This window comes from Cavia porcellus, unplaced genomic scaffold (genome assembly GCF_034190915.1).
Source record: "Cavia porcellus strain 051 isolate PalLab524CR breed Dunkin Hartley unplaced genomic scaffold, mCavPor4.1 scaffold_23, whole genome shotgun sequence".
Taxonomy (NCBI): Eukaryota; Metazoa; Chordata; class Mammalia; order Rodentia; family Caviidae; genus Cavia; species Cavia porcellus.
The window spans coordinates 54,739,366-54,762,519 of NW_026947506.1; the positions used below are offsets into that span (position 1 = coordinate 54,739,366).

Genomic DNA, 23,154 nt, shown 5'->3' on the forward strand with positions numbered 1-23,154 from the left:
AGTTACTGCAGCTTAAAAGAAACCCTCTGGCACTGTCACAGCCACAGTTTGCAAAATGTGCAACGTAGTATCAATTAGATGTACATTCCTGAGGTCTTTTATCTGTTGTAGTTTTGTCTCTTTCTTTTCATCACATCAGGTGTATTGCCCGTAAACTGTGGTTGTGGTACTAGGAGTAAAAAATTAAGCAATTTTTAACTTTTCAAAAAAACTTCGGTGGCCAAGGAAGTTCCCACCTCCTGCCCACTCTACACACCCTGGCCAGCCTTTTCCCTGGGATTCCCAAGTGCACAGGAGGCAGGGGTTTTCCACATCTCCCCCATTTTGGTGGTAAAACACCAGGAACAGCCATTGGTGGTGGCCAGGCTTAGCCAAAAACCCTGCTGCCACACATATGCCATAGATTCATCACTGCTGCACTAGACTGGCCAGCCAGGTGGCAGGGTACTATCAATCCAGCCCCACATTCCCATACTGACACAGTAGCCTGACATGGGCAGGTCAGAGCTATTATTTCTGGAGAAAATTCCTAGAGCTCCTTGTCCTTCAGCACCCATAATTGCACTAAAGGACCAGGAGGCTTGGATGGAACAGATTCACTGTATCCACTTGACCCATAATAGAAGCTGCTGTTTCCTTTGCTCCAGCCACTTCCCATGTGCTATGGCCTTTAATCCTCATGAAACAGAAAGTTATTCCTCCTACCTCACATAGATATAGGTTCAGGTTAAACAAATTATTAGTGTGAGGCAGAGCTGGAGTTCAAATGTGAACACCAAAATGCTTAGCAAACTCCTATACCTCAGTTCTATTCTTGGCAACTGCTTTCCCTCGTCCCCCTCCCCTCCTCCCACTCCTCTCGCTCCACTGCGCCTCTCTCTTCCTCCTCCACCACCTCTTTCGCTCTTTGCGGCCTGCCCTCTCCTCCACCTTCTTCTCTTTGAGGCCCTCTGCACGCAGTCGGCCGCTGCCTCCATGCTCTTCTCTGATATGGTGCCGGGGTGCCGGAGTACCCGGGCCCAGACCTAGGGGCCCTGGACGGCTGAGGGAGCCTCTGCAGGAAGCTGGCGCGGCAGCTACAGCAACAGAGGCAGCGACCACTCAGCGAGCTGCGTCTCCGCGAGGCGGGGCGGAGGTTTCTACCTGGAGGGCGGGGCTAGGTCAAGACGCCGGGCTTGAGCCGGGAGGGCGGAGCCCGATGGCCAGTCGGGGCGGAGAGGGGCAGGGCTGAGGGCGGGGCTGGGGGTGGGGGGGCTGAGGGCAGGGAGGGCGGGGCTGAGGCCGGGGAGAGCGTTGGGCGAGCTGGGGCGTGGTGGCTTGCAGTCCCCTCATCAAGGAGCTGCAGCCTAGCAGTCACTTCGCTTGTTTGTTTTGAGAAACATTCTTACTACGTTGACCAGGCTGGTCTCGAACTCCTGAGCTAAACCGATCTCTCACCTCAGACTCCCACGTAGCCAGGACTACAGCATGTACTACTATGCCTGGCTTTGGATATATTTTAATTTCCTGGCTTTGGTCATTGTCTTGACCATTTCTCTCCCTAGGATAAAACAGCTGACAACTGCAACCAAAGGAAGGAGAGGTTTATTCTGGCTCAGGTTTCAATCCATGGTCGCTGGTTGCAAGTCTCGACGGCCTAGCAAACCTGGCGCACAACGGCTGCTGGTGAATGTTCGCCCAGAAATAGAGAACAGAGGAGCCAGGGAGGGAGAGAAACCTTGTAGGCCACACCCTCAGCGACCCATTTTTCTGATCAGACCACACCTCCCAGCACAAAGCCAGGCATAGCACGCCAGGATCCAGTCGCCAAGCACAAGGCCCTGGGTCAGGGTTGGGGGAGGGGGGAAGGGGGTGTGGTGCAGATATAAACTGTAATAGCGTGCTGTGCTTGGGGAAGAGATTTCCTTGTTTCCTGGAGATACAGATGGGGTAAGGGAACATCATGTCTTCAGCTTCCTTTTAAAGCGTTCGTGCATATGTGTACGTGTGTGTGTGTGTGTGTGTGTGTGTGTGTGTGTGTGTGAGTTCATGTGTGTATGAAAGAGAAAGCAAATACAGTGATGCAAATTTAGGGAATATATATGAAGAACATCCAGGAATTGCTCATTTGGTTCTTGTGTCGGTACTCAAGTCTGAAGTTACGGAGACAGGGATTTCAGAGCAGGACACTGAGGTGATGAACACAGCATGCACTACCTTGGGGGGTGGGCATAGCGGTTGTGCTCAGTTCTGCTGTTGGTGCTGAGCCCTGGAGAAAAAAAACCACTTAGCAGGCATGACAGGAGCCACACTGGAAGCTCATGACCCCGTGAGTTTCCCCCTTGGTCAAAGCAGTACCTACCTGCCTTTGTAGCAGAACTCCAACAGGCCAGGTAAAAAGCTGGTCTAGGGATGTACCCCAAGGAAGTCAGTGCAGATTAGGAGCTCAGCTACACCATGCCCCCTGCTCCTGCACCCCCTCATCCAGTTAGCCAAGGCCAGGCAGCTGACCTGTTTCCCTCATATGAGAAAGGGAGGTGGAAGGGAGCGTATGATTGGGTTTCCATGACCTGACCAATCACCAAAAATCAAACATTTTTTTTTGCAGCGTTGGAGTTTGAACCCAGGGCCTTTCACAGGCTAGGCAAGTGCTCTACCCTTAGAGTATTCTACACTCTCAGCCCAAGTACACAGATGGGATGCCGTCAGGCAGAGTTTTTAGAAAGCCAAGCCCTGGGAACACTACCATTGCCCCCTTGTTGATGTGTTCCAGTTTCTGCAGGGTTCTCCGGACCAGAGGAAAGACAGACATAGTCTGCCACCAATGGCCTGAGTTCTGCCACCAGCTACATCACTAATATGTCACTAGTAACCGGGGTCCTGATGCTGAGGGAACTGGGCCTTTACTCCTTGGTCCTTGGTTCTTTGATAAAAGAATTCAGTTGACACACAGAAGTGGCTGTGCAGAAATCTAGGCAGAATTGTAAAGAAGATCTAGAGGAAGTTACACCTTTAGATAAGTAGGCGGGCAGTGCCACCAAGATAACTGCACTGAGTGAGAGTTTGGTGCTTTTTATGCACAATAATTCCTGGGGCTGAGAACCATGGTGATTATGATGTTTATTGACATTTTTCTTAGAAGTTACTTTGAAATTGTATAATGTCTTCTTGTCCTTTTTAGATGGGTAGTCTTTTCTGAGGGACTTTAATCATGTAAGAAACTTACAAAAGATAAATTCTTCTTTTAAACCAAGTCTCAGCTCAAAGCAGGAGGGTCTTCAAGAAACATTTGCTTTCCTGGTACCATTGGGCTATAGTCTGTGGCAGCCAGGAATGCCCTATACCTTGCTGTGAAACTAGACTGCCAGGTGGCCAGGTATCAGCAGGGCTGAGCACAACATGTAACCTTAAATGTCAGTGTACTCTGTGGGATGGCTTTCCAGATGAGACCTACCTAATGATTATAAATGTATTATACAATGAAGCCTTTACTTAACTGGCATCACATGCTAGTTTGAAACTGGGCCCACTAATATCTAACTACCTGCCTAAGAAAACAAGAAAGAGGCAGGGACCCAAGTGCATCTGGATGGGAAGTAATCTCAGCTGCGGAAGACAAAAGGTGGGGAGCCAGGCAGAAATTCTCAGAATTGAGGAGGCAAGTGCCTCCTTTTAAGACTGCCTTCTCTGCAGAGGTGTCCCAGAAGCTGCATTCGTCCTAGAGACACTCCTCCCCAGCTGGGGAGTTGGCCACCCTGGACAAAGACCAGGAACTTGGACTTGGAATACACTGCTGTTGAGACAGCTAGATTGCCTTATGATAGCTATGGTGCTTCCCTACACAGAATGTGGGAGAAAGTCTGCAAGGAAGACAAAGAGGGGATGAGCAGCAAGGCCCTGCAAGGGTGTCCGCTGCTCCAAACCTGTGTATGCACACCTCCCGCAGCTTTGGTGGCACCAGGCCCCACTCGAGAACAGAAAGGAGGATGCAAAGGTCATGAATGCATTAGACAGGGTTCACTAGAGGGTGTATTTAATATAAAATATATGGGAGCTTATATGAAGGATTTACTAGGTATTCTTACAGGATCAGAAGTGGAAGAGTCCAAACAGCCATCTGCCAGATCAGAGGGGGAAAATGTAAACTGGCCATGTGTGTGCTGGAGAGCAAGGGGATAGTGTTGAAAGTCCAAGGCCTGGAGTCTGGCTGAATCCATGCTGAATGCTGAAGGGCATGTTTTGAGCCTGAAGAGTTTGCACCGGAAACCCGCAGGAGTTGGAGACATATGACCACAGGCAATAGTGAGGATCAGAGCTTCTCCAAAGAAGAGAGGCAAGCTTTGGAAAACTGGGGTGTAGCCAAATTCCTACTGCTGGCAGAAGCTCTGACACATTGCTGAAGTCGTTTGAAGAGGCCTGTAGTCCTCTCTGCCAAAGCGGTAGACACACAGCATCTGAGCTAGAAATCCAGCTCCTGCAAGCCATCCAGAAGAAACACCCACCCGTGTTTAATCCGGTGAAATACTAAGATTTCTATTGCAGCACTGAAAAATGAAAACTACCCTCCATGCCAGTCAATAAAAGTTGATTTTAAAGGGCAGGGCATCGCTGCCACTTGTCCTTACCCCCCACTGGATCTCAGGACCACAGAGGCTTAGGGCTTGGTCCTGAGTCCTCTCGCCCTATACCTGCACCGTCCCATCCGGTAACCACCAGCATGTGGAGTGCAGGAAAAATCATCCCTGACTGAGAAATGCCATAAATATGCACTGAATCAGAGTCCTTTGCCAGAAACAGCACACTGGGTCTAGACTATGGAACAACCCCTAAGCCAGAACCTGGGAAGGCTCTAGCACCCCGACCTCCAGTTCCATCTGCCCGCTGACCTCTGTGCATCCGGGTTGGGGCTTCCTGGGGGAGGGCAGGAAGGGGCTCTGTTTCGGAAGCTTCAATCTCAGCCAGGCTTCAGTGGTTCAGGCTTCAGGGTAGGTGGGAGGGAAGACAGCAAAAAGCTCCCTGAGGGTCCTGGCACGTGGAGGGGGCCCCTGCTTCTTTCTGCTGGCCCCCAGACTTCTCTGTTCCTTGGATGTGAATGCAGGAGACTCTGAGGTACTGGCCTGGGAACTGAGCAGGTGGCACTGTCTTACTACGTTGGGGTTGCTGTGGTAACAAGGTGACGGAGCAGTCACCCTGGTGATGGGGATGGAAGCCTTTTGCCATCAGTCCCAGTTTTATGCATGGCAGCTCTAATAACAGAATGGTCACCATGGCGACCATGGGCCCTCTCAGGGTCAGAGGCCCTGGCAGGAGAGTCCTCTACTCCATACCTGGAGGGAGCAGGAACTAGTGAGTGATTCCGGGGCCCAGATAAGCAGGCTGGGGCGTGAGGAACGCAGTCCCCTGCAGCCTCGTTACCCAGCGCTGTCTGCAAGCCACTGGAGGGGACAGACGTTTTCTGCTGACTCTGTTGACAGGCCATCTATTCCTCTCTGCTCATCACGGCCCCAGGAAAGTCAACGTGAGGACGTGGCCTGGGGCCTCCATGGCCCTCCCTGGAGAACATCCGGCCTGAGGGGGCCACCAAAGGGAAGGGGCTGGAACAGACAATGAAAAGGAGGAAACTGTGATTGAACCTCAAATCCCAAACCAGCCTGAGGTGGACCGTCATCTCCCAGAGGCCCTAGGCTGGCCGGGACTGAGCTGGGAGAAGCCGGGATATCTCTGCTTTGGAAGCCTGGTGGGGGACACTGCAGGGTCCCAGCTCCCCGGGCTGGCTGCTGCGCAGATGCTGGATGACAGAGACAGGATGGAAGCAGCCAAGAAAGAGAAGGTAGCTTTGTTTGTGTGGGGCATTCTGGAAGCATCCATGTTCCTCCTGTCCTAGGCACCCAGTGGTTCCTCACAGTCTGGTTTACACAGGATCTAGGGCACCTTGTGGGGCTGCAAGGCCTCTGCTTCCCAGACTGGCTCTGCACCTGGGCGTCAGAATACCTAGAGGTCCCTGAAACAGTCTCCACTGAGGAGAGGCTCTGAGGGGTTCAGAGCCCCCACTAGGGGGTTCATGGGACTGGGGTTTTAGTGGGCAGAACTCACTGCTGGATTTTGAGGCAGCACCACATTGTGACCAAGGCACCTAGAGGAAGGCTTCCTCTTCTGCCCAGGAAGCATTTCCCAGGAGCCTAGGAGCAGGGGGCCCCTGGGGAGGAGGACAGAACAACCACTCTTTCCAGCACCAAATGGAGGTCCAGGTGTCCTCTGAGCAACCCTGGGCTGGAATGTGAGTAAAAAGAGACGGGAATGGGGCACAGGCTATGAAACGCTGTGGGAGAACACACCCACGCCTCCCCTGCTTGGTGCAGGATTCAGTCCTTGGGCATGTTTTCCCCTGGGTCCTCTCCTCCTCTGTGTGAAATGACAAAGTCAGCACAAATGCCCGCCCGTGCGCTGCTGTGGAGCTAATGATGGCAAAAGAAAGAAAAACAACCTTTCTACCCAGGGGGCCACACAGTGCAGGCGGTAGACAGCCTGGGTCCTGGGCCAAGTCCTACTAGTGCCTGTCCCTGGAGCTATGTTTTGGATCAGAGATCCTGCTCAAAGGGGATGCTTCAGGCCATCCAGGGACGGATGATGATGTCTTCGATTGGCAAAAGCAGAGGCCTGGCTAGACATGGTGAAGGCAAATGTACGGGCTGGAGATCTGGTGCTTTTCCCCAGATGTGAAGAGAAACCCTGCTGGGTGTATTCCTGTGTACTTGCGTGCTCCTGGGTGAACAGTGAATCCCTTCAAAAAAGACCCAGCAGAGCTATCCTGAGCCTGGTTCATAGCAGCCTGTAGGGTGAGCCACCTCATGGACTGGGTCCCCACACTCAGTCTCCAGGGCTGCCCCACGGCCTTCCCATTTCTGGGAGAGGTGCTGGTCCCAGCTATGAAATAGGGGGCCTGGGGCTCAGGCCCAAAATTGAAGGAGATCAAAAATGGCAATTATCAAGACAAACACTGTTTCAAATGGTATTGTTTAGAAGTCTAGTTTTTCTTAGTATATGACTGCAGAGCATCATGATTACACGCATCATGGAGAATCAGTTCGGGCCCTTTTTATGCCTCCCCACTTCCTTCCTCTCTATTTGCATCTCTTGGTCATCTTCCAATCTGAAAAAGCTCCACCTATCTTATCTATGTTTTAGGTTCCTTTTTATTTCTACTTTGGATTTTCCGTGTGAGAAGAACCACGGGATATTTAAACTTGTGTGTGTCATTTACTCACTTAACGTTATGGTCTCATGGAACATCCATCTTCCAAAAATTACTCAGTTTGTCTTTTAGCAGACTAATATTCCATGGGTGTGTGGACCGTATTTTATATATGCATCCATCTGCTGATGGACATACAAGAAACTTTCAAAATGGAGCTATCATGAATTGTGCTACTGTAAACATGGGTATGTGTGGGTTGCTGTAATGCAGTGTCTAAGTCTTTTGGGAGGGGAATAGTTAGGTCAAATGGAATTTCTATTTTTAGTTTCTTTTTCTTTTTTTTTTGGCTTTTTTGTTTTTATCAGTATCAGGGATCGAACTCACGACTGCCTGCTTGCAAGGCAGGTGCTTATGCCGCTGAGCTAAATTCCCAGCCCCTCTATTTTTAGTTTCTTGAGGAACCAACATATTGATTTCCATAGTGGTTATACAGCTTTACAGTCCTGCCAACAAGGCACACGGCTTCCACCCTCCACAGTCTTATCAGTATTTGTTATTACTTGATATCTTTATGGTATCCGTTTCTTCTGGAGTAACGTGGAGTCTCAGTGTTGTTTTAATTTGCATTTCTCTAATGCCAAGCAATGCTGGGCATTCCTTTATGTATCTATTGGCCATTCATACTTTTTCCAAGAAATATCTGTTCATTTCTGTTGTCCATTTTTTGATTTCTTCTGATGTTCATTTCTAATTTCCTTGCACTATGATCTGGGATAATTTTGCATCATTTGTATTTACTTAAGCATGCTTTATGGGCTAATACGTGGTCAGTTTTGGAGAAAGTTCCATGTTCTGCTGGAAGAATGTGTTCTGCTTTTGTTGGGTGAAACACTGTAGACATTTATCTAGTCCATTTATATGAATGTGTGGTTCAACTCTGATATTTTTTTGGGTGGGGGTGTACCAGGAATTGAACTCAGGATCTTGCACCTGCCAGGGAGGCACTGTACCGCTGAGCTATATACATAGCCCTCAATTCTGATCTTTCTTTGCTGCTATTTTTTGTCTAGTTGATCCATTTATCACAGTGGCATAGTGACTCTCCCACCACAATTGTGTTGTTGTTTACTAGATCTTTAATATGCAGTAGTGGTTTTTCTTTCCTTTTTTTATTAGTCCATGTTTGCAGTACATGATGTTTACTTGTGTGGAGTTGGTATATGTACATAATACATCTTCATTCATTTTTTCACCTTCTTTCTTTCTCCTTCTTCCCTTGCTCTTTGGGGATCTCTTGATCCCTTCCTATTTGAGGAAAAGCTATCTCTCTACTTCCTATTATCTTTTATTTTTCTTTTAACTTCTAACTTGGGTTTCTTATATTGGAGGAACTTTATGACATTTAAGCTTGTGTGTCTGATTTATTTCACTTAATATTATGACCTCAAGGTACATCCATTTGCCTACAAATGACTCAAGCTTCTATTTTTATGGCAAAGTAGTACTCTACTGTATATAAATTTCTCATTTTCTTTATCCATTCATCTGGTGATCAACATATAGGCTGTTTCCAAGATTCAACTATTATGAGTTGTTCTGCTACAAACATGTATGCATGTGTCACTATAATATAATATCCTTAACTGTTTTTGGAAAATATCTAGAGGGGAAAAGCTGGGTTCAAATGGAATTTCTATTTTTAGTTTTGTTTGTTTATTTGTTTGGTTGGTTTGGTTTGGGGGGTTGTTGAGAGAGGGTCTCACCATGTAGCTACCTTGCGCTGAGTTACCATGTAGCCCAGGCTGGCCTCAAACTCACAGTGACCCTCCTGCCTCAGCCTTCTGAGTGCTGGAATCACAGGCACATGGCACCACACCCTGGGTGTTATGCTATTTGTATCACTGTATCTTTGCAATACAATTTCAAGTCAGGGATTGAGATGTCTCCCACTTTCCTCTTTTTAGCAGGATTGCTTTTGCTATTCAAGGTCTCCTCTGGTTCCATATGAATTTTAGGATTGTTTCCTTTAGTCCTGTGCTGTTAGTATTATGGTAAATCTGCATATGAATTTTCGGAGTTTGGCCATTGTGACTACATTGGTTCTGCCTATCGAGGAAGAGAGAAAATCTTTCATTTTCTGGTGTCCTCTTTGATTTTCTTTTCCATCATACTTCCATCATATGTTCTTCACTGTAGAGGTCTTTCATTTCCTCAGGTTAATTGCTAAGTATTTAATTTTTCTCGGTGTTATTTTGAATAATATTTCTTCTTGTTTTCTTTCTCCTATTGATTCATTATTTGTGTGCAGAATGCTATTGATTTTGTGTTCTGATACATTACTGTATTTGGTTACTAATTCTAAGAGTCTTTTGGTGGATTTTGGGGGTTTTCTATGTAGAAAATCATGTCATCTGCAAATAATGATAATTTTTAAAGATAATGATAATTTTCTTTTCCTATATGTTCCTTTTATCTCTTTTTCCTGCCTGATCACTCTTGCTCATGTTTTACATAACATGTTGAACAGAATTGGTGATAATTGACATTCTCATCTTGTTCTTGATTTTAGAGGGAGAGCTTCCAGTTTTTTTTCCATTTAATATGATGTTGGCAGTAGGTATGTTATAAATGGCTTTTATCAAATTGAGACAAAGTCCTTCTAGATGTATTTTTTTTCAGTGTTTTTATCATGCAAAGATGTTGGATATTGTCCAGGCATGGTAGCACATGTCTGCAATCCCAGAACTCAGGAGGCTGAGGCAGGAAGATGACTGCAAGTTCAAGGCCAGCCTGGGCTACATAGTGAGTTCAAGACCAGGCTACACTACAAAGTGAAGCCCTGTCTCAAAAAAATGTTGGATTTTGTCAGTTGTTTCCTGTATCTATTGAAAAGAACATGTAATTTTGTTCTTGGTTCTTTTTATATCATGTATTATATTTATTGATTTGCATATGTTGAACCATCCTTACATTCCTGGGATGGAGTCTACTGGGTCATGATGCGTGATCTTTTTGATGATTCATTGCATTGTTTGCCAGTATCTTGTCGAGGATTTTTGCACTTATTTTCATTAAAGAGATTGTTCTATGGTTCTCTTTTTTGGTTGAATTCTTTTCTAGTTTTGGATTCAGGGTAATGTTAGCTTCCAGGAATCACTTTGGAAGAACTGCCCTTTCAACTTCACTAAAAAGTCTGAGGAGTGTCAGTGTTACATGAAGTTTCTGTAGAATCCGTTAATGAATTCATCTAGGCTTTTCTTAGTTGGGAGATTTTGTAATTTACTTCTTGCACATTATTGCCTCTTTTGATAATTCATATAGAGCTAAGAATCTATTTCCTCCAGATTCTCCAATATGTTGGCACACAGGTTTGTGAAGCAGTTATTAATCATCTTTTTCATCTTGGCAGTGCCCATTGTGATTTCATCTTGTTCTAATTGCATTAATTTGGGTCTTGTCTCCTTTGTTTGATGAGATTGACTAAGGCTTTGCCTCATTTGTTTTTATTCTTTTGAAGAACAAACTCTTGTTCATTCATTCTTTGCATTTTCTTTTTTTTTTTTTTTTTTTTTTTTTGTCTTTTTCGTTTTTATCGGTACCAGGGATTGAACTCACGACTGCCTGCTTACAATGCAGGCGCTTATGCCGCTGAGCTAAATCCCCAGCCCTCCCTTGCATTTTCTTTGTCTCAGTGTCACTGATTTCATCTCTGATCTTTATTATTTCCTTCCTTGTACCAGCTTTGGGTTTGGATTGTTCTTGTTTTTCTAGGAATTTGAGGTGCACCATTAGGTCATTTATGTGGCCTCACTTTGTTTTGCAATGTGGGCACTCATAGCTCTCATCTTCTTTCCTAGGACTGCTTTCATTGTGTCCTTTAATTCAGTATGTTATGCTGGCATTATCATTTAGCTCTAGGGGCTGTTTTATTTCTTCCTTGATTTCTCTGTGACCCATTGTCTATTTAAGTATATTCTTTAGTTCCCATGCATTTGCATACTTTCTGTGTTTTCTTTTCTGTCAGTTTGTAGGTTCACTGCGCTGTAAGCTGATAATGTGCAAAGTATAATTCCAATTCTTTTTCATTAATTTAAGCTTGCTTTATTGGCTAGTTTGTAGTCTGTTTTAGAGAAAATTCCATGTGGTGCTGAAATGTTGTTGCATGGAATACTCTAGATATTTATGAAGTCCATCTTTTCTAAGACTTAACACTTATTTTACTGTGGATGTTTTTGTCTATTTGATCTATCTTTTATGACTGTGGTATTGAGGTTGCCCACTATAATTGTGTTTATGATTATCTGGTCTTTTATGTCCAGTAATACTTGTTTTATGAAGTTGGGGGCACCATTCTTTGGCACATATATATCAATAATTGTTATTTTTCCTATTGGATTGTTTCCTTAACTAATATGTAATGGCCTTCCTTGCATGTTTTGATCAGTTTAGGCTTGATATCTACTTTGTCTGAATAGAGGATAGCTTTACCTGCCTTTCTGGAGGGGTGCTCCTTGCCTGGAATATTGTTTTCCATCCTGTGATTTTTAGTCTTGAGTTTCTTTTGGGTTAAATATGTTTCTTTTATACAGTATCGCATTGGATTTTTGTTTAATGATCCATTCTTCTAGGCTGTGTCTTTTGATTGGGGAAGTGAGACCATTCACATTGAGAGTTATTACTGATAGATACTGGTTTATTCATGTCATTCCTGTTGCTGATTTCCTGTCTTTCCCTTCTACATAGCTATTCATTCTACCTTGTGTAAACATTCTATTAGATCTTTTGTCATTATTAGCTATTGTCTCTTTCTAGGATATCCCTCAGAATTGTTTAAAGTGGTTGGTGGTCATGAATTTCTTTTTCTTTTTTTTTTGTACTAGGGGTTGTCGACAACTTTGTGCTTGCCAGCAGGTGCTTGTGCTACTGAACTATATCTCTGGCCCGGCCATAAATTTCTCTAGGTGCTCTTTATCGTGAAAATATCTTATTTCTCCATCAATTTTGAAAGATAGTTTTGCAGAATATATCAGCCTAGATTGAAAATCATTTTCTTTTAGGGTATGAAACATTTCACTCCAACTTCTTCCAGCATTTAAGGTTTGTATTGAGAAGTTTCCTATAATTATAATAGATTCACCTTTTTGAGTGATTTTTGTCACTGTTCTCTAACTGTTCTTAACTTCTGGGACTTTTACTATGATGTGTTGTGGAGAGTTTCTTTTCTGATTCTAGCTATTTGGGGTTATATCTGCTTCATTTATCTTCATATTAAAATCTTTCCTCTTGGGGCAGGGGTTTTAGCTCAGCGGCATAAGCGCTTGCCTTGCAAGCAGGCAGTTGTGAGTTCGATCTCCAGTACCGATAAAAAACAAAAAATTATAAAAATCTTTCCTCTTATTTGGAAGTTTTCTGCTATTATTCCAATAGATAATATTTTTTTAGTAAACAGGATTTTTATGCCATTTGTTTTGGTTTTTTTTATTTTTTACTAATTCCTATAAATATTAAATTAGTCTTCTTCCTATAATCTAAGAGCTGTTGGATCCATTTTCATGTTCTGTTGTTATTTTTAAGATACCTTTGAGTATATGGTCAGCCCTCTCCTCTAATTCTCCCACTGGTCACTTCTACAGAACCAACAGAATGTTTAATCTTCTGAATTTCTTTTGAAACCTATTTATGGTCTCTAATAATTTTCTATGGTGCTAATCCATGCTTTTGCATTGCTTTGTTTAGCTCTGCTAGCATTTTTTAGTGTCTTCTGTAAACTTGCTGATTTTTATGTTTCTTTGGTCCAATATCTTTTTACATACATCTGCTGTGAGCTTTGCCTAATGCCTTGTTGATCTATTTTGTTATTTTTCTTTATATCATTTTGAATAATGATGTGTGTGTGGCTTTGTTTCCTCCTCATCGATGTCCCAAGCATTGGCTTGGAAGAGTTGGGAGGTTCTGGAGGCATTCTGTTAGCTGTCCTCTCTTATTTCAATTTTTTGTGTGTTTAGTTCCCAGTTTTGTGTTGAGGGTTACAAATTGATTGTAGTGATAAGCTTTGTTACCATTAGTCAATGTCCACTTTTCAGTGTTGTCCTCTCGGCATGGCTAACTGTAGGCCTTTGCCTCTGTCCCAGGGTCCAACTGCCTCCCTTTACTTCGGGTGAGAGATTGCAGCATATGTGATCCGGTACTCAGTTCTCCAGGAATGTACCACAATATTGTTAATGACCCCCAAGGCAATTCATGTATTGGAATCCCTAGAAAACCACTTAATAATATCAATGACATCACCTTGGCTATAGTAATAAAACCAGCATCAATTACAGCACCAAACACAAAACAAGTATTGAAAAATCCTAAGGACCAATAATGTACTACACTTAACCATAAAAAAGAGATCTATAATTGTAGTGTTAACCCTAAGGCAAACCAACTCTTGGCCTGCTATTGCCTTATAGTAAATATCTACTAAATGGAACAACTTTACCTCACTAACAATAGCACAGTATTCAACAGTAATGAAATTAACTAGCTACCTAGAAAGTCATAAAGCTCAGTAGTTATACTAGTAAATGTATAAGTGGTGGGTAACTCTAGAATGAAAAATTAACCACTGATATATGAAAAGGAGGGGAGAAAAGTGAGATGGGGTCCTACTGAGGAATAAGAGGAAGTTAATACTCTTAGAGAACAGTTGCAGAAAACAGCAAACAAGAAAAAGAAGAAAAGAGACAAACAAAGAAAATATGGAAAATAAAATAAAGACAAGAAAGAAGAGAAAAACTGAAAGAGGGAAAGGAAATGGAGAGAAATAAACTAAAGATGAAAAAAATGGAAGAAAAAAACCAAGCCCCTAACTGTTACAGGAAAAACACCAACTCTTCAACTGTTATTTTGCCATTGAAATAAAGGCATTCCTGAACTAGAAAAAAAAATCAAGCCCCTAAAACACTCAGTGAAAGATAAAATAAAAATGTTAAAAACTAGTGAAATTTTAAAAAAAGTTAAGTCGGAGAAAAAAATTTCTTTTTTTTTTTTGTTTTGTTTTGTTACTGGGGATCAAACTCACACTTGCCAGACAAGTGCTTGAGCCAGTAAGCTAAATCCCCAGCCCAAATTCCTGTTTTTGAATGAGTAGTTTCTTTCTGGGATCTGCAGTCTTGGGATTCAGCCAGTCACAGTTTTCTCCACTGAGCCTATGGGCTTTAGAAGTACCCTCCCTTATAAATAGTAACTCTTTTTGATTTCCTATTAACTTGTTTTGAAGTCCTGTAGTACTCCCATGATCTTGTTTTGACTGATTAGACTCTGTTCCATTCTATATGATAGTATCAATTTTGAAGACATAGGCAACTACTTTGAAGACAATAAGATTCACTAAGATACCCATTCTGGTTTGACTATTGTCTTCTTTGGAAGTCCTGTAATGTTTACAATGCCTAAGTTGTATTGGTCTTGTTCTCTACTGTTTTGTCCAACTTTATGATATCTGGTGAGATAGACAATTCTTTTTAAGGAAACAGGGGACAACGTTGATAACCATTGTTGATAAACTTGTACTCTGTTCTGCACCATGTGCTACGTCTATCCTTGGTATTGACTGACAGCTTTGTTTTGCCATATTTGACTGTATTCTCCCCCCCGCCAAAGAAAGTAATGAGCACTAAGGAGTAGTAAAATCCAGGATGTGTGGGTTTTGTTGTAAAAAAGAGAGGGAAAAAAAAAAAAAGAAAAAGAGCTCTAACGGATATAACAGCAAGTGTGTTTGGGGGTGTTAAATAGCTGACTATATCAATGTTTTTGGAACATTGAACACAGCTGCTGTTTGCGGACTCCCTGTTTGAATGTCCACCTTGTGTTCTTTGATACTGTGATTTGAGGAACTATTTTCAAGAAAATAGTGTGTAATCTACTAGCAGGTGATTTCTTACTGTTATGTTTTTTTGTTTTGTTTTGTTTTGTTTTGTTTTGTTTTGTTTGTAGTTTTGTATTGCGTGTACCCTTACGCCGCTTTGGTTTGTTTTGTGTTTTTCTCTTTTTCCTCTTAAATAAAAAAATTAAAAAGAAAAAAAAAAAAAAAAAAAAAAAAGAAGTACCCTCCCTGCACCCGGGGCCCTTCTGCCTGTTCACCCCAGACAGTGGCTACCATCCACGCCAAGGTCTGTCACTGCTCCTGTTGGTAGATGGGAAGTACAGTCAGCCCTCTGGTCTCTGCTGGATGTAGGCCATGGAGTACGGTTCAAATGGAGTCTTGCACTAACCATCCATGATCCCGGAGTCTCTTTGCTCCCTTCTCTTGCTACAGGGACTGTCCTCACCCAGGATCAAGGTAGCGGGTTACTCATTGTCTCTGGTGCCCATCCCAAGGGGAAGCAGAGCTGGCTGGGAGTTAGTGGATGGTCTCACCCTTGTATCGAGGAAGGCACACGTCTGGCACAGGCCCACTCGCTTGCAGTGTGGGAGGTCAGCATCTGTCTGCAGAGTCTGGGTTCTCACATCAGCAGAGGGTCACTGCTGGGGGGGGGTCTCTCCTCAACCATGCAAGCCTATTTGCTCACCTGATAAACGTGTGTCCAGTGCAGGCCTCCGTGTCCCCATCAGTGGACCAGTAGCATTGATTTCATGAAGTCGAGTGTGCTGGTTATTATCTCTTCCTGTGGAATTGTTCCCTTAGCCAGTATGCAGTGACCTTCTTTGCCTCGTCTGGTCAGTTTTAGCCTGGTGTTCTGAAAACAGAATCACCACTCCTGCTTGCTGACAGGCTCTCATTGCATGAAATAATACTTTTCATCCTTTGATTTTTAGGCTATGAAGCTCTTTTTGGATGAGAAGTATTTCTTGTATACAACATACCACTGGATTTTGTTTTGTGAATGCCATCATCAATTATGTCACCTTGGCTATAGTAATACAATCAGCATCAACTATAGTATCAGATACAAAATGGGCCAGGGATTTAGCACAGTGCCATAGTGTTTGCCTGGTAAGCTTGAGGTCCTGAGTTCGATTCCTGGTACCAAAAATGAAAATCAAACCAAAAAATGACTGTGGAAAACTCTAAAGATGAATAATGTACTATGCTTACCCATAAAAAAGAGATCCATAATTGTAATGTGAACACTAAGACAAACAACTATTGGCCTGCTATTGACCTACACTAAATGTTTACTAAATGGAACAACTTTCCCTCGCTAATAATGGAACAGGATTCAGCAGTCACTTTGCCAAGTGTGTCTTTGGGGGTAGAGACTGTGCACAGGGAAAGTCAGTATTGAATGGTATAGAGTTATTCCTGCCATTGTAGTATTTTCCTGTTTCTAACTCCGCTTTTCCCCCTGCTTCATGAGTTTTACTGTTCATCCTACCTTTTTGATATTGTTGCCTTCATTGTTTCTTTCTAGAATAGCCTTGAGAATTTTTTGGAGTGATGATTTGGTAGTAATGAATTTTTAAGGTGTTCTTTGTCATATGAAAACTTCATCTCTTCAACAGTTTTGAAAGATACCTTCACAGGATATATCAGTGTGATTTGGAAGTTGTTTTGTTTTATGGCCTTGAACACTGTACTCCATGCTCTGCTGGTCTTTAAGGTTTGTGTTGAGAAGCCAACTATAATTCTAGTGAGTTTACCTTTATAAGTGATTTGTTGCTTTTCTCTAACTGCTTTTAGAATTTTGTCCTAGCCACGTGTGGTTGCATACACCTGTAATCCCAGCACTCAGGAGGCTGAGGCAGGAAGATAGTTGCAAGTTCAAGACCAGTTCAAGGCCAGCCCAAACTGCATAAAGTCCCTGTCCCAAAACACACACACACACACACACACACACACACACACACACACACAGATTTCATCCTTGTGTTGGACTTCTGAGGTTTTAACTATAATAAATAACGGAGAAGTTCTTTTCTGTTAGGGTTCTGTATGTCTCACTTATGTACATATTAAATTCTTTCCTCATTCTTGGAAAGTTTTCTGTTGTTTCTGCAAACAGGATTTTTATGCCATTTGTGCCATCTTTTGATTTTTGCTAACTTCAGTTAATCTTAGATTAGTCTTCTTTGCATTACCAAGACCCAACTAACTCTGTAAATTCTGGGAGGGTGACGGGCAGCATAGTTTGCCCACCAATCGGTTATCTAGAAACTACAATACTGTTGATGATACACCAAACCAGCTCCCGGTGTACAGTAGCCAGTTAATAACAATGTGCCACTCTTGCAATAGCAGCAAAATCAGCAGTGATAGTCACAGAAACTGATAATGACGTGATCTAGTGACATACCATAAAAATCCACAAAAGTTACTACTCTGTCACCCTTTACAATAGGAATGAGATTGTAATTATCACACAGAGACAAAGTAAATAACTAAGTTCAACAACTATACCATCGTTAAATATATAAAAGAATTCAACAGTGATAGCATAGAGTCAACTAAAGATCTAAAGGTTAATGAAGTTTAACAGTAATACTAGTTTAAGTGTTGGGGTGGGGAAAATGAACTAAGTAAAATTTGAAAAAGTCAAAAAATGAAGATGCGGGGCTGGGGATTTAGCTCAGCGGCATAAGCGCCTCCCTTGCAAGCAGGCAGTCGTGAGTTCGATCCCCGGTACTGATAAAAACGAAAAAGACAAAAAAAAAAAAAAAAAATGAAGATGCAAAAGAGGAGAGAAAATGAGATAAATCTTTTTGAAGAGCAAAAGAAAATTAATAGCATTAGACAAATGTAACAGAAAAGAATAAGAGAAAATAGTAAAAATTTTAAAACCCACTCCCTTAAAAAAAAAAAAAAACCAATGAAGAAAAGAAAAATGAGCCCCCCAATCCCTCTGTATTTTTGAGGCATTTCTTTCTAGAGTCTGCAGTACTGGAATCCACCAAACACGCGGAAGGGTTAGCGAGTCACTACTGAAATCTGTTGTGTTTCCACACTCATGTTGTTTGGTGTCAGGGGATTCGGTCCTTGGCCAGCTGCTTCAAGGCAGAAACCTCATGGCAGAAGAGCTCAGGGGAGCAAAAATACTCAGTCTGTGGTAGCTGGGAAGCAGAGCAGGAGAATGGTGCCAGACAGGAAGGGGCCAGGGACCAGTATGGTACCCGAGGTCACATCTCCGTCACCCACCCAGAAGCATGGTTTCCTAATCCCCTAGGTGGCTCCCAAGGCAATCAAATTGTCACAGTTAAGCTCAGCCTCCACAGCCTCATTACACCCAGGTAGAAGGCTGGGGATGAAAATGGGCCTGGGGTTACTCCCCAGTGCTGAAAACACTGTACACGCCCCCCTCCCCAGGTATGCCAGTGTCCTGAGTGCCACCTAATAGATTGCCACAAATTTAGAACTGCGCACACTTGCTGACTTCCAGGTCTGGAGTCTGAATGGCTCTCAGGAGGCTAACACAGGTGTCAGCAGGGCTGGTTGTTTCTGGGGAGTTTCAGGGAGAGCCCATTTCCTTCCCTCTTCCGGTTTCTAGAGGCTGATGAATTCCTGAACCCAGGGTCCCTCCCGGTCATCCAAGCCAGCAACTGTGAGCCCTCCCTCTGCTGCCAGCACAGCCTCTGGGCCCCTGCCCCCCTCTCCCATTTGATGTGACCCTGGCTTTAGGCCCTCACAGATAGTCCAGGGTCCTTAACTAAATCACCTCTGCCCAGTCCCTTTGGCCACATACTGTAGGGTGACACATTCCTAAATCCTTTAAATCTTCTCCAGATCAGTTATACTACCTAGCACAATGCAATGCATTGCTACACTGTTTAGAGCAATGAGGGAAAAAGTAGGCACATACTCTGTAACACAGAGACTTGCTTTGTTTTGTTTTGTTTTGCAGTATTGAAGATTGAACCCACAGCTTTCATACTGAACAATATATCATCCTGTTCTCATTTTTTTTTTAAATTTTGAGAGTGTTTTGCTAAATCCCTAAACTGCTCTGGCCTCAGTCTCCCAGAGTACTGGGATTATAAGCATGCACCCACTTACGGCTTTTTTTCTGAATTATTTCAAACCACGGACAGACGAATTCCTAGAAACAGAGCCTGTGAGTGCAGAGGCCAGCTGTATAGCGGCAGGAACAGTCATTGCTTGTTCCTGACCAGTGAGGGATCCCTGGGTCATCCGTCGCAAATGGGTCCACCTCAGAGGCCAACTTCCAGGACCTGTGTCATACTGACTGTCTTCGGTCCTGGAAAGAGGCACAATTCTCCAGTGTAATCCAACTGTAAGTCAATAAACTGTCAGCACCTTTCAAAGTGGCTGCAAAGGTCACTGGTGTGGTCCCACCTCCCAGGAAACCCAGAGGGCAGGTGTTGGCTGAGTCGAGAGGACCCGAAGTCAAGAAATCTGGGGGAAGGGAGCCCCCTTGGAGTGATGCTGTGGGCAGATCTGGGGTCCTGGCTGCAGCTCAGGAGGAGTCCAGCGGCAGTGTCTGCTCTACGGAAAGCAATGAGGGCCACCGCAGCAGTCTTGCCTCTTTTTCAGCACAGATTTGGGGTTGTCAGCTAGCAGGGAGTGCCCCTTACTTCCTGGTTCCTGCCTCCCTCCCTGCAAGGCTCCCATCAAGCACTAGGTCTCTACCTCTATGTCCCCCTCCTCTGATTTTAGAGCTTCTGTCCTGGAGCTCAGCAGATAACACCCCAGTATCCATCAAGGTAATGGGCCTGAGTCAGTGGATCTCCTTGGGTTTGACCATCACACAGGACCAGGAGTCCAGAAGCAGGGTGCTCCCGGCCTGGTGCTAGCCTTCCTGAGTCTCCTGACCTTCCCCTCCTGGCTCTAGATGTCACTACAGGCTCCAGAGCAATGTAGCGGAAGCAGAAGCTGAGCAGGTGCTGTGGCCTTTCCTGTCCCAGAAACCCCAGCAGGTGCAGGTGGGGGACACGGCAGACAGGTCTGGCCCTCAGTGCTGGCCCCAGAGCCAGTGCCACCCAGCCCTGAGCAAACGGAAACCCTGTGGGCACAACGGAGAGGAGATGGCTCTCCAGGCAAGAAGGTATTTGCCCCACCCCAGGAGTTCTGCCACCAGGAGCTGGCCTGGAGGTCCCGCTACCACACCAAATGGCTGGTCACTGGGCAGGTGGAACTGGGCTCTCTGGCCTCCTCCTCCTGCTGCTCCTCTTCTTTTGTAGCACTGGGATTAACTCAGGGCCTTAACCTGGAGCTGCACCCCAGCCCTTTCTGTTTTACTTTGAGACAAGGTCTTGTTAAATGACTAAGTTCCCCATCCAGAGTTCAAACTTGTGACCCCCCTGCTTCGGCCTCCTAGAGTGCTGAGGTTATAGGGATTGCCCCTGCTTGCCCCCCACTATGGAGGGACCCTCATGTCATCAATTACAAAAGGACCCTTCACCTTCATGGCCAACTTCCAAGCCCACCATTTGTTAACATTGCTCCTATCATTTAAAATTTCCTCTCAATTCTGATAATTGACATTATTTGAAAATCTTCTATATCCTGTCTATTTTCAAAATGTAAATCTTGCCTAGAAAGTTCCATGTCATTGAATCCCTTCTTCATTCTTCAGGTTGTTTAATGTCTTTTTTGTTCCATCAGACCATCAAGTGCCCATCTGTGTTATTTCTCTATTTATCTGCCCGTTTCTCTATTTATCGATTGGTTGGTATGAGGGACTGAACGCAGGGCCTTTGCATGGAGCTACATCTCTAGTTCTCTCTTTTTTTTTTTTTTTAATTTTGAGACAGGTTCTCACTCAGTCTCTAAATTGCCGGAGCTGTGCTAACACTGTGATTCTCCTGCCCAAGCTCCCAGAGTGCTGAGATTGAGTGTGCTCCGCCAGCCTGTTTATTGGGTGCTTGTTTACTTGTCTGCTTATTTTGTTTTGTCTTAAGAAAAACTAGGCTGGGATTTATTAATTAAGTTACTGTTGCTTATGTTTGTGTGTTTGCTGTATCATCACTGATTCCTATATTCTAATTTTCCTCTTGATTATCTTCTCTGGGTTGGAGTTTTCAGCATCTGGGGAGAAATTCTTTGTTCACTGATTTTTCCACCTAGTTTTTATTAAATGAGGATGCTTCCTGTGTGCCTCTTTGTCTGTCAACCACACTCTTTCCAACCAGAGCTCTCCTGGTCTGAGAAAGGTTCATTTATGAGAGGCTGAGATTTATCCATATATGATGGGTTTGACCTGTAAAACTTGCATTCTGGAAAGCTGAGGCAGGAGGATGGCAAGTTCAAGTCTAGCCTGGACAACTTAGTGGAGCTGTCTCCAAACAAAAATTTTAAAAGGGCTGGGAAAGCTCAGGGTAAAGGCCCTAGGTTCAAATCCCTAGCAGGCCTGTAATCCAAGGGAGAATCCCTCTTTGGCCCAAATGCCACTTGAGCAGTGCCTCCCCTTCCAATGCACAGGATTTTGGGTCGATCCTTTATGCATTGTTGGTCTGCCACAGACTCAGGGGCCGAGAGCCCCTCTGCATGCCTGGCTCTGAGCTACCTGAATCACTCACACCTCTGAGTTGCAAAGTCCCCTACGATGTGCTTCTTCCACATCAAGGGCTGCAGGGGAGAGGCTGACCCTATCCCACTGTTACAGAGCAAAGCCTCTGTGGCTTTGTCAGTTTGAAAGTCTCTTGTCCTTTTCCGCTAAGTAGCTGAGGTCCCTGAGATCTAAACACTAGGTGGACCCTGCTTATGTGCTCAGTACGTGTACTAAACTGGAATAGATCCAGGCGTGGTGGCACATGCCTGTTAACCCCAGCACTCTGCAGGCTGAGCCAGGAGGATCACTGTGAGTTTGAAGCTGGCCTGGGCTACACAGTGAGTTCACCCCCAGCCTGAACTACATTCCACGACCATATCTCATAAAATCAGAGAGAGAGAGAGAGAATTTATTTTGGCTCACAGTTCTAGAGGTTTCAGTCCACGGTCTGTTGGCTCTATGACAACACATAATGGTAGAAGCATGCAGTGGAACAAAACCACTCATCTATGGCCAGGAAGAGAGAGGAGGAAGGGTCTGGGTTCTATGATCCCTTTCCAGGTCACACCCCCCAAACACCTAAAGACCTCTCTCTAGGCCCAGCCTCTTAAAGGCACCACCATCTCCCTACAGCACTGGCCTGGGGACCAAACCTTAATTAACTCACGGGCCTTTGGGGACACTTAAGACCCAAAGTATCGCAGTATCCATCATTAAAACTCCTGGTGGGAAGAGAAAGAATAGGAAACAGTGTCCAAATCAACAACAAAATCTCACTAAGCAGGGCCCTTGCTTGGGTACTTGTATACCTAGCGGGGATGCTGGATCTGCTTGAGGGTGAACTCAAATTCCCACCAGTCTTCTTGTCAGACCCTTTGGCCATGATGCCCATGGCAGTGGGGAGCAGGTACCACCTCCCACATCCTGCCTTCTTGCTGACGATGTTGGGGGCCCCGGGGATCATGTTTTGGCTTGAACATTCGAAGGCTTTGTCAAGCCAAGCTTATGGGGTTTTCCCCTCTAAAACTCAGTAGGCATCTCATCTCTTTGTTCATAGACAGCAAAATGTCCCGGGAACCACAACAGAGTTCTCATCTCTGCTTTCTTTCCTCTTAGCCCCTCCCCCAACAGAATGGCAGGATTTGGGGAGAGTAGCCCCCTACATTGAGCTCCTTCACTGTGTCCCTTTGCTCACTTAGGTGTCTGAACAGCCCTCCCCAATCCTTGCCTCCGCTGACCTCTCACTTAGGAACAGCCCGGGGGCCCAGGATGCCTGCAGGGCAGGAGGGAAGGGCATACTGGTGTGACCAGGTGGTGATTCCATTCAAGGAGGAAAAAACACACTTTTACTAGGGAAACAGAGTAGAAGGGAAGTAGAGTAGAGTTTCAGTCCACGGTCTGTTGACCCTGTTACTTTGGCCCTATGACAACACATAATGGTAGAAACATGCAGTGGAGCAAAACCACTCATGTAGAAGGGAAGAATAGGGAAATAGATGAAATGTGTACCCATCAAGGCTGCCGTGTGAACCATTCTTAAGGGCACAACTC

General features: G+C 44.5%; 1 protein-coding gene and 1 long non-coding RNA gene across 10 annotated transcripts in view; one reads left to right on the forward strand and one right to left on the reverse strand.

Moving 5' to 3' along the window:
• Positions 1-1,376: 1,376 nt before the first annotated feature.
• Gck (glucokinase) overlaps positions 1,377-23,154 on the forward strand; it is a 42,280-nt gene continuing 20,502 nt past the window's right edge. The window contains exon 1 of one of the 9 annotated variants that reach the window (XM_063234423.1): positions 1,377-1,665. In XM_063234423.1, coding sequence (XP_063090493.1) covers positions 1,468-1,665 — 198 coding nt within the window. In that variant the 5' untranslated portion in view covers positions 1,377-1,467. The other 8 variants (XM_063234416.1, XM_063234414.1, XM_063234415.1 and 5 more) reach the window with 8 other exon arrangements.
• On the reverse strand, positions 4,033-5,037 carry LOC134472547 (uncharacterized). Its single transcript, XR_010042425.1, has 2 exons — positions 4,866-5,037; positions 4,033-4,453 (listed from the first exon to the last, which is right to left on the reverse strand). It is a non-coding gene; the product is annotated as an uncharacterized LOC134472547 (long non-coding RNA).